The sequence below is a fragment of the Sciurus carolinensis genome, chromosome 1 (genome assembly GCF_902686445.1).
Source record: "Sciurus carolinensis chromosome 1, mSciCar1.2, whole genome shotgun sequence".
Taxonomy (NCBI): domain Eukaryota; kingdom Metazoa; phylum Chordata; class Mammalia; order Rodentia; family Sciuridae; genus Sciurus; species Sciurus carolinensis.
Genome location: NC_062213.1, coordinates 121,443,177 through 121,454,965, shown reverse-complemented (window position 1 = coordinate 121,454,965; position 11,789 = coordinate 121,443,177). Strand labels below are relative to the sequence as shown.

The following is an 11,789-nucleotide window of genomic DNA, read 5'->3' as shown; positions in this document are numbered from 1 at the left end:
CACTGACCGCAAGACTAAGAACAAAGCTTCTGCAGCATTCTCATCACCTGCTGGCTCAGAAGTAGAGAATAGGTTTCAATAAATATCTCCCACCAAAGCTACTCCATGCCAGCATCAACTTGCTGAGTCGGCTTCAAGAACATAAGTTTATGCTAACCTTTAAATTATGTCTCAGAAATGCTGCATGAGCAATAACTTAGCTTTCCAAAATAAATATGCTAGGCATATGACAGTGGCACATTTTCTTGTTCTTTTTCTGTCATGTTTATAATACAGTTGAAGAAGACTGGGAGAGTGTCTCTCATTGAAAATCTAGTAGCCATTTCATAGTTGTTGTTGTTGTTTTCCCTCATCTGATTGTGATAAAATGTCAGCATTCTGTGTTGGAATACCACACTTTAAGAAATCAATATGAAGGCAAAACAAAATTGCTAATCTAATAAGACAAAAGTGGAATTTCACAGAAAATGAGATTTTGGGGCTAAAATCTAGAAAAGTTTATTTTTTCTATTTTCTGTTAGTATCTAAGACAGTCTCTCTTTAAGAGCTGTAAGACTAATACTGAATCAGTCAAGAGGCTTAAAAACAACTAACTTCTTTCCCTAAGGTTGACAGAAACTGTAGTACAGAGAACTAAGAATAATTCTTTATAAAAAAATCTTCACCTCAGCAGTTACAATGGTGTGTACAGCAAGGTGATCCTCCTAAGAGGAAGAACACACAGCTTATGAAATACAAGCATCTGCCTTTGTCTCTCTTGCCTCTGAATTTATGCTCAAAGCATTTTTATTAAAACTAAATAAAACATTGGTAGGAATCTTTTTAAAAATGTCATGCTATAGCAAAAACTGAACTTCCTCACCATTATTTTATAGAATATAATGCCATTTCTCTTTAATTTCAACTTGATCCTTATTTAACAATAAGTGTGAACATGACAAGGTTCTCATTCGAACACTTAGCTTAGGAAGGGTCATCGTTTCTGCTTCAGCTGAATCTCAGTACTGGGCAGCTCTTAAGGAGAGACTGTCTAGCACATCATTTCCCTAGAACAAGACAACCCTATAAAATCCCTTAACAATCAATTAGATCTGAAACAAAAGCTGATATGGTGTTAATGGCTTCAGACTCTTTACTTAGACACTTTGAGTGAACAAGGACTTTAAAGATTTTTCTACAAAGAATTACATTTGAAAGGCATGGAAGATTGTTATCACTGAGTACAATTTGAAAAAGATACTGAGACATAGTAAGAAATGAGTGTGACTGGAATTTCTATTGTTTGGTAATTTTTGTAAAATGAACATGCCTTAGTTCATAATCATAATAAAATTCATATCATGAGATGGTATCCTTGGAACAAAGTACTGACCTCCTTTAGTAAAAACTCTGAAAAAATTGAGAATTGCTACAAATCTATAAAGAATTAATGGGAGGTTGCAAGTTGCTGAATGCACCCACACACGGGGAGGGTGGCACACCTCAGTTCACTGGGGAAATGAAATCCTTCCAGGTCTCTCCCTATATAACTCTTCAACTGTCTGTTCATTTATGTGAGTCATGGAAAAGAAAAGATATTTTTTATTTTAAATTGAGTTGAGGACAGAAAAACAGTCTCAGCACTATGAAAAGGAAAGAAGAAAGGGATTAGCATGAATAAATATAAAAATTTTTATCTCTATATATCTTCTTATATGTGTCAATAATTATTGACCTTTTGGAAATACCATTAAAAATGCCCATTTGAAGTGACATCAAGATAGCACAATAAATTCCAGCCTTCATACCCATAGAAATATGAATGAGATAATATCTCAAACACCTTTATGAAAACACTAGAATCAACTTAAGAAGTTGTAACACTTCAGGAAGGCACAAAACAAGATTTTAAAAAATGGCTTTGAAAGAGCTAAGAAAAACAATTTTACTTTAGCCATGTCAGCTCCTCCTTCAGACTAACACAGCTCAGCATCAAGGGACATCCAACAGGTCTGTGATTTCTCCCATGGAGGAAAGAGTGAGTGAAATGTGCATCCAGCATCCCCCAGCCTTTCAAGATGTTGCCCAAGAGAGCACTTTTCTGTCAAGGTACTCAGAACACTAAAGCAAAATGCATCTTTAGAATCCCTGAGAATAGCTAAAAATATGCAAAAGAGGTGATCAGGGACACTCAGCTGCCTTCAATGTATTGTGGAATTAAAAGAAAATACAAAATATTAAGATATCTCCTTCAAGAGGAAGGGAGACAAGTGGAGATTATACCCAGCTTCTTGGCATTTCTGTGCTTTCCCCTGGGAAGAGATGTGAATGACTGCGGGATTAAAAGAAGGTACACCTTCCTGAAACTTCTTAGGGAATGGGGGGAGGAGTAGAGCTTGCAGGTGATCTCCTGGTATTTCAGGGCATTGCCCTGGAGAAAAGGAGTGGATGACTGTCAGCATCTGGCAAAGCTCTATAGGATAGAGAAAAGACAATCCAGAATTTCTCCTTCAGGAAAGAAAGAGAAGTGGAGCTAGTACCCAAGATTCTAGCACTTCAGTGTTCTTGAATGAGGTAAAAGAAAGGAAAGCTCATGATGGCTCACATAGTCCATAAGATTGACAGAAAGTGTAAAATCCTGAGATGTTCCCCCATGGGCAAATGAGTAGAGTTGAGTGTGCATCCAGTGTCCCAGCCCTTCAGTAGCTTGCCTCGGGTGAAGGATGGGGATTGAGAATGGCCAGCTGCTTCTTTGATATTGGGAGAAAGCACAGGACACCCAAACCTTTCTTCTACTTGGAAGGGAGAGGAGCAAAGCAGAAAGTTTATTTAAAGAAACAAGAGCCACAACCTTCCTAGATGGGAGTGGGGATTAGATACCCAGGTTCTTGAAGCCAAAAAAGACCCAGATAAAAATAATCCAAACAGATTCACATTGAGAAACATAGTAATCAAAAGTCAAAGACAAAATAAAGAATTTTGAAAGCATCAAGAGAAAAATGACTCTTCCTGTACTAAAAGTCCCTGTAACACTATCAGTGTATTATCAGCAGAAACCTGGTACATCAAAGAGTAGAGTGATACATTCAAAGTGATGAATTTAAAAATTGCAAACAAAGACCAGGGTACTTAGTAAAATGGTCCTCAAAAACGAAAGAACAGATAAACACTTTCTCAGAAAAACAAAAACTGAGAGAATGTATCATCTCTAGACCTGCGTTCAAAGTCATGCAGAAATGTGTTCTTCAAGTTGACATTTAAAGACACCAAATAGGAAGTCAAATGTATATGAAAGCATATAGTCAAAGGAAAGGAAATCAGTATGCTGAAGAGATGAATAGATATCTGTACTCCTGTGATCACTGCAGCACTACTCAAAAGAGACAGGATATAGGATCAAGCTGAGTGCCCAACAACAGATGAATGGATAAGGAATGTGTATACACACAAGGGAATATTATTCAACTACAAAGAATGAAATCCTTCCATTTGATACCACATGGATGTTACTGGAGGACTTTGTTAAGTGAAATAAGTTAGGAAGATAAAGACAAATACTGCCTGATCTTCCCTATAGGTGGAAGCTATATAAATGGATATCAAAGAAGTAGAAATAGTAGAGTGGTTAGCAAAGCCAGGAAAGGGTGGGGGAAAAGGGGATAGAGAGAAGATGGTTAATGGGTACAGGTATGAAAAGGAAATGAGAAATGACTTCTAATGTTCTATTAGAGTAGAATAATTACGATTAAAAACAATTATGTATTTCAAGATAGTAAAAAGGATTTTGAATGCTTCAAGCACAAAGAAATGAAAAAATGTTTGAGGTGAGGAAATTACTCTGATCTGATCATTATGCACTGTATGCATATATTGAAACATCACACTGTACCGCATGAATATGTTCAATTAGTATGTGTAAATTAAAAACAAGAAATAGACTAAATAAAAATGGAATGAAAATGAAAAAGCATAAAACTTAAAATGTAGCAAAAGGAGAATAAATAATAAGCAAAAGTAGAATAAATAATAATGTGTGGTATGAAAATCAAAAGTAAAATAAAGCAAAAGTAGAATAAATAATAATGTGTGGTGTGAAAAACACTTTTAATTTTAGAATAAAATTAAAAGACAAAATATTAAGAATAAATGGTCAATGCAAATATTTATTAACAGACGTACTACATAAAAAGATACAAATTGTGCCATCAGCATTGTGATGTGGGCAGGATGTAACAGTTGCTCAAAGGGTTCCCACAGCAGCAACAGGCTACCTTGGAGGTGGCTGTTTAAGCACAGACCTCTGGCAGACTGACGATGTAATGGACAATGGTCAGATTCTCTATGAACAAAAGAACTCTAACACACAATCTGAAATGACCAGTTCAGAAAGCAAACCAAATATCTACAGCAACCAATCCAGGAAGCCAACAATAACCTCTGTAGCAACTGACCTCAAACGTCCAAGACTTGTTCGATAATTAACAGCTTTCTTATTTTTTGCCCCTACTGGCAATATAGGACTAACTGAGAAAAGCCAAATGCGTTCCAGTAACCAATCATAAAGAAATCTCTGCTTCTTGTGAGCCCGTCTATGATTTTCCAGAGCCAACAACCTCTAATCAGGGCACACCCAAAGTCTTCCCTTTTTCTTCAATACAGCTTTTCCATTACCTCATCTGCCTTTGAGTCCATAACAAAGGCAAGAATGGAGGCTAACCCCAGTGCTGTAGCCGACAGGAATAAATAATTTGACTTCTGAAAAAAAAAATCACGTGAGATCGCAAAAGACACATAATAGTCAAACAGTTCTGAAAAACAAAATCAAAACTGGAGGCAAAAATTTCCTGATTCCAAAATAAACTACAAAAACTATTTTAAGCTGCTAAGATTACACGTGTGCCCCATGGTGCCAGACTCAGTGCTGACTTCTGGCTGAGTTCCTAAATATTACATGCAAGAACACCCTACTGTATCATGTGTCGGGGTTTCTAGAGCCCCCGGCCTTAGACATGGTCAAGATGGCGCCTGACGCTGAGCCAAAAGCGGCCAGCTATACAGTAAACAACCAGCGAATTCCAATGATTGGCTAGTTAACGATGTGATTAGAGCATGCCCCCCCTCGTGTACCCATCCTGTGCCTGCAGCTGTCCGCGTTTATCTCGTGTACTCTCCCCTGATTGGTTGAAGTGTATATAAGCCTGGTGGGTGGGAGAGTAGGGGGCAGAAGCTGAGGAGGGGGACGGAAGAAGCGGCGGCGGAGACAGCGGGAGTAGCTGAAGCCGGGAGTAGAAGGGAGTGCGAGCGAGGTTGAGAGCCGAGAAGCGGAAGAAGCGGCCGGAGCGGGCGAGAGCCGAGCGGGAGAGGAGTTGAGTGCGGGAGAGGGAAAGAGAGCGAGAGAAGGGAACAGAAAGGAAGGAAGACTGTGCACAATAAACTTCCAAAGCTTCAGACGTTTGCCGTGTCTCTCTCTGCGGGCAGAGGGGACGCGACAATCATGCTAATGTACACGATGACCAAAGCATGGTGTGCATGGCAGCAAAATATGATTCCTGTCTTTTGGGAACTAACATTTCAGTGGGAGACAACATGCAAATGAATAATTACAATACAGGGTAAGAAGCAATAGTAGAAATGCCTACACCCTGGTTTGCTTCTGTTCTGCCCCAGAAATCATCTAAAATCTGTCCCAGAGACATCGACAGTTTGTTATTACTTTTAAGAGGTAATCCATTACAAATAAATCGTACATCATAGAAAAAATATAGGCCTTTTAATTCTATTACAGAGAAACAGATAAAAGTCTTTTTCCATTCCTCATCTGCCTTTCTGCCCCATTTTATGAAACAACAGTAGTATAATCTCTATCTCCCCTCATGCCAGAGCAGGCTGCAAATACAAAGAAGAGAGCAACAATATGGTAGTTTTAAATGTTGGCAGTGGATTTAGAAGTTGATATGTTTGCTGGTATAAAATCTGATAAAAAAAAGTCAGTGTTTTTCATTGTACTACCAACTTGACATGGAGACATGAAATCATCCAAAGTAGTTCACGATTTCATAACAATGCTAGCGACACAGTATATGTTAACTAAATTCTTGTGGAATTAAATGTCAAATATTACTGTTTTGATTTAACTGAATCTTATTAATGCCTTATGCTATACCTTCTAAAATGTGCATTTATATATATATATATAAATATATATGGGAGAAAGGAGGAATTAATGCTTTTCATTTAAAATCTGTGAACAGAGCAAAATTATTTACATAGAGGAAATGACAATGCTGTTTCCTAATTTGCTTATGTTATTATTTCACTTTCCCTTACTCATGGCAAAAATAGTCTTTCCAGAGGAAATTTATATATAATAAGGAAGTAAGTCTGTTTCATTCCAAAAGTTATAAAATTATTTACTACCATGTAATTTTTCTTTATGTCCTGAATTTAAATACTTCTTTTATGCTCAAATGTTTCCCACAGGTTTTTTCCCTTGATTTCTTTATGAAAATACGATGTTTTCTTAAGGGCTGTACATACTGAGCAGACGACCAAAAACACAAAATAAAATGGAATAATAAATGGGCCTATAGAATTGAATGAAGCACCAGTTATTGTTCTGTGGATGGAAATGCATAATAAAAGTAAATGCGAGAGAGGCTTTACAGAACAATCTCATATTTGAATGTGGAACAGAAAATTCAAGCTTAGTAGTTTAGAATTATTTTTTGAGCTGCAGATGACTGTCATGCAGAGATATTAGTCATTTTACTATGCTTATAAATCTCATCATAAAGATCTATTTAAACTCAATTAATTATTCCTCCACTCAATATCTGGTTTTAAAATTTACTATTTTATATTCATTGATTTGAGTTTGACCTCACAAAATAATCCAAGCTTTCTGAGGACTCTCCATACTGAATTCCATAGTGCTTGCAATAATTTGCAGTTCCACCAGCAATGCATGAGTGAACCTTCTCGCCACATCCTCACCAACATTCACTTTGATTCTTGGTACTTGTATTCTTGAAAATTGCCATTCTGACTGGAGGTAGATGGAATCTCAGTGTAGTTTTAATTTGCGATTCTCTAATTGCTAGAGATGTTGAACATTTTTTTCATATATTTGTTGACTACTCATAACTATTCTTCTGCAAAGTGCCTGGTCAACTCCTTTGACAATTTATTTATTTATTTATTTATTTTTTATTAAGTTTTTTGAGTTCTTTGTACAAGCCTGGAGATTAATGAACTATCTGAAGTATAGGTGGGAAAGATTTTCTCCCATTCTGTAGGCTCTCTCTTCACATTCTTGTTTCTTTTCCTCTGAAGAAGCTTATTAGTTTGATACCATCCCACTGATTGATTCTTGATTTTACTACTCACACTTTTAGGGATCTTATTAGATGAATAGGTTCCTAAGCCAACATGACAGAGAGTTGGACCTACATTATTTTCTAGTATGTACATGGTGTCTGGTGTAATGCATAGGTCCTTGATCCACTATGAGTTTTGTGTAGGGTGAGAGTTAGGGGTTCAATTTAATTCTACTACATATGGATTTCCAGTTTTTCCAGCACCATTTTTTGAATACCACTCTTTAGTTTATAACCAAAGGACTTAAAATCAGCATTCTACAATGATGCAGTCACATATAAATATGATTTATAGCAGTTCAATTCACAATAGCCAAGCTACGGAACCAACCTAGGTGTCCTTCAGCAGATGACTGGATAAAGAAAATATGATATATATAATGGAATATTACTCAGTCATAAAGAAGAATGAAATTAAGGCATTTGCTGTTAAATGGAAGGAACTAGAGAATATCATGCTAAGTGGAATAAGCCAGTCCCAACAATCCAAAGGTCAAATGTTCTCTCTGATGTGTGGATGCTAACCTACAACAAGTGAGAATGGAGACAGGGAGAATAGAAGGTCTTTGGATTAGACAAAGGAGAAAGAAGTGAAGGGAGGGGAAAGGGAATAGGAAAGACAGTAGAATTCATGAATATACAACCAGGGTAACTACACATCATGTACAACCACAAGAATAGGATACTATACTATTAGAGTAAGTTACACTCCCTATATTCACAATATGATATAATACACTTACTGTCATGTATATCTAAAAAGAACAATTAAAAATGTATAAGTAACTAAGTAATAATTGATTATGATCTAAATGTACATCTCTGAATTCACATTGACGTGTCTAAATTATTGAATAAAAACAAATGGGGGAATGAGACATAATTCATGAAAAAATTCTCCCATTGGGGAGCATAATGCCAGTTTTAAGTGTGGGTTGCTCATAGTACTGCTTTCCAAAAAGGGCAGTAGGTACAGGGAAGGAAAATAAGTAACTTCACAATGGACCAACTTGACAGACGCTTCCTCACCAGGTCAACATCAAAGGGTGGTAAGTCCTATTGTTAGTATGTGTCCTTGACACAATGTAATGTGTGGCGGGTGAGACCCGGGGCCCAGGGTTACGCCACATGCATCCAAGATGGCGACTGGCAGAGAGCCAAAGGGCATGCTGAATGTGCCTTGAGAAAAACAGGAAGCGTTTACCTTTGGCTGTATGATAATTAGTTCAGCCGCCTAGTGCGAGGACAGATATATCTTACATGTATGCTTGAGCTTGTGATCGCTTGACCTTTAATAGGATTGGATGGACATATCTGGTTACAATTGCGTATGCATGAGACTGCTTATATATTGAGGGTGTTATCCGAATAAAGGGAAGCTGCTTCATGAACTTCTGAAGAGTACGTGTGGATTATCCCGATGGTCGGCGACAAGTGGCAGTAATGAAAACATCACTTCTGTGTTTTTCCTTTTTAAAGCACAGGGCTCTATGATGACCATGAGATAAATATCAGGCAAATCTCAATAGAGGAATTTTCTATAAAATTTCTGAGCAGTACTCCTCAAAAACATCCACGTTATGAGAAAGAAAAAAAAATGGAAATCTTAGAAACTGTCACAGCCAAAACTAAGAAGATATGAAAGTTATAAATAACATATTACCCAGGAAGGGATCCTAAACCATAAAAATAAACTAGGTAAAAATGCAGAACTCTGAATACAACAAGGATTTTAGTTATTAATTTTGAATGGCTATTGGTTCATTTATTACAAGTAGTGTACCAACCCAGTTCATGATATTAATGATAGGAGAAGCTGGGTACGGGATATATTGAACTCCATACATTCCCTCTAAATATTGAAAATAAATCTAAAACTGTCTTGAAAAGCAAAGGTGGTCTTCATGTAACTGCCCAGTTCCTCAGTCTGTTATTCCATGAGATCAGTGGAAAAGAGGAATGACTTTGCCTACAATGTTATAGAGTCACTAACATTTCCAAGCAAACACTTCAGTCTTTCATTAATTTCTCTGTAATTTATACAAACAGTTTTAGTAATAGCAAACACAATACTGGTACATATTCTCAGACATTTTTTCACTTTGTCGCATTTGACTAGAAACCTACACCCGAATGTAAAGGAAAGTTGAGTGACTGCACTTCTATGTCATGAGAGTGGTTTTCAATTCTTATTCTCCATTACTGCACTTGTACCTACATAATTAGCTGCAGCATTTTGCTGGTTGGACCCAGTTCCTGGAACTGACTTAGAGTAGCACTGTTTTAGATGATGAAACTTGAACTACAGCATCTAAGTATGCATGACTTCTTTACCTAGAACAGATTTTCACTGTCCCATTGAGGGCCAACAACATTGCAATCAAGTAATCAACCATTTACAGAGTTCCTACTCAATAGTTCTGTAATAAAACAGAGATAAACAGAAGAATCAATATAGTGATATATATTCAATGGTAAGGCAATAAAAGGAAGTTTTCAAGTAAGAAGGTGTTCCTAATATTTGAGTACCTGACATAATAATGGCTTTCAGCTAAACCTATTAAAAAGAGATACGTAAACAGATGGACCACCATACATTTTACATAGGGTCATACATTGAGGGTATGCTTCAAAGTAATTCCCTGGTACTCCTGATAAAGGTAAACCTATCTTGCCAACATCCACAGAGAGTTTTAGGCACTGGACTATTTTGTAACCCTTTGATTTGTTTTCTTATTGAAACCCATATTATCAATACAATGAATAAATAAGTAGAAAATACTTTGAAAACTAGCATCCTGTCACAAAGATAGTTACTTCACTTACAATTTCTCACATAAAATGACAACTGAGATAGATTCTGTTTCAGAGGACTATATTTTTGGTAATGCAATTTGTGACTCAATAAATACTGTCAAAAAATCTATTTTTTTCTAGTGAAAACAATATGTGAATTGAGCATTAAAAACACTATTTAGTTAATCCAACACATACTCAACAAAGTTGTTATGAACTTAAAACATTCAATAATATACCATAAGAGAGCTTTCCATTGACTTCAAGGTTTTTGGTTTTATGTTATGTTTGTTTTAATGACATGAATCATCTTATTCACTAGTGATTTTTCCCCTTTACATAAACTGTGTTCTTTGAAAAGTGAATATGCAATATTAAAATGGAATTTCCAGTGCTCAGACCCCGGTGACAACTTCTTTATGTAACAATGGACTGGGGCCTTTCGATGACTCCCATTGGTGTCCGGATCAGTGGGTGAGTTCATTGTTTCCAGAGCCACAGGCCTGGTAACACCGCTCACCCTCATGGATTCCCAGGAGGAGGACTTTGGCCTTTCAGGCACTTGGATCCTCCTGTACTTTGGATGCATGGGGCTGTGTTCTGTGCTAACTGCCTGCTGCATGGTGTTTCTCCATTGGAGGAAGAAGGTGCGGCGGGAGAGGCGAGCCCAGCAGTGGGCGCAGGTGATGAAGGCCGCCAGCTTCCCTTACTGTCCACACCTCTATTGGATAAACAAGAGGCGGCATTGTGGGTTGAATGCGGCTATCACCATAACCCCTCCGGAGGCAGCTACCAACCCTGAGTTTAAGGTGGACATTCCGGATTCGACGTGGGGGTCAGACACTTCTGAAGGCGACGGTTATGCCTCCAGAGGAAGAAGCCCCTACACGGAGTCCCCTGGTCTGCATCAACCTGCTCTGGTGGTCCCAGAGCGGCCCCTGTCTATTCCGATGCCGCAGCGCCAGATCAGATCCCCACTCCCGATTCCCACCTTTGGGAGAGACCCGTTACCCCACCCCTCCGCAACCCAGCTCCGCGGCTTCACCACTCTGCCTCCTACCTGTTGTCCTGTCCTCAAAGGAACGTGCACTTCTATTCCCTCCCCACGCTGGACTGTGGGGTGAACTGTTCCAGTGAGAAGCCTTTTGCACCAGACCTTCAGCTTCCTCTCACTGAAGGTGGGAGCTTCAGGGGCGAGGACTAATAGTGGAAAATGGGAAATGAGAGCCCATTTGTATGTTATGTTGTTAAAATTTTGTGAAAAGTAAAAATAAATAAATAAAACTTTTCTTTGAAAAACTGCAATGTAATATTTAAAAACTTACGTATTTCTTTATTCTTGGTGCTTATTAAACTTACAGTGCTGTCCATGCTCCTTACCTAGTCATATTGTGGCAGTATATTTCTAGGAATAAAAATCAATATGTACAATAAATGAGGATAGGGACTGGGTTTTCACAGAAAGAACAATGTCCAGCATAAACATTCCTCAATGAATATTTGTTGAGTGACTAATTGTCGCGCTCCCTGCCCGCAGAGAGACGAGACGCAAACCTGGTTCTTAAGAGCTCTTTATTTTGCGCGCTTACTTTCTCATAGTTCTTTCTTTGTTCTCCCTTTGAGGAACTTACACTCCAA

The 11,789-nt window shown here is 37.8% G+C and overlaps 1 protein-coding gene across 1 annotated transcript; it reads left to right on the top strand.

The window, feature by feature from the left end:
* Positions 1-10,675: 10,675 nt before the first annotated feature.
* Positions 10,676-11,275, top strand: LOC124993397 (testis-expressed protein 38-like). The gene has a single exon (XM_047565242.1). The coding sequence runs from the start codon at positions 10,676-10,678 to the stop codon at positions 11,273-11,275; it is 600 nt and encodes a 199-aa protein (XP_047421198.1).
* Positions 11,276-11,789: the final 514 nt, after the last annotated feature.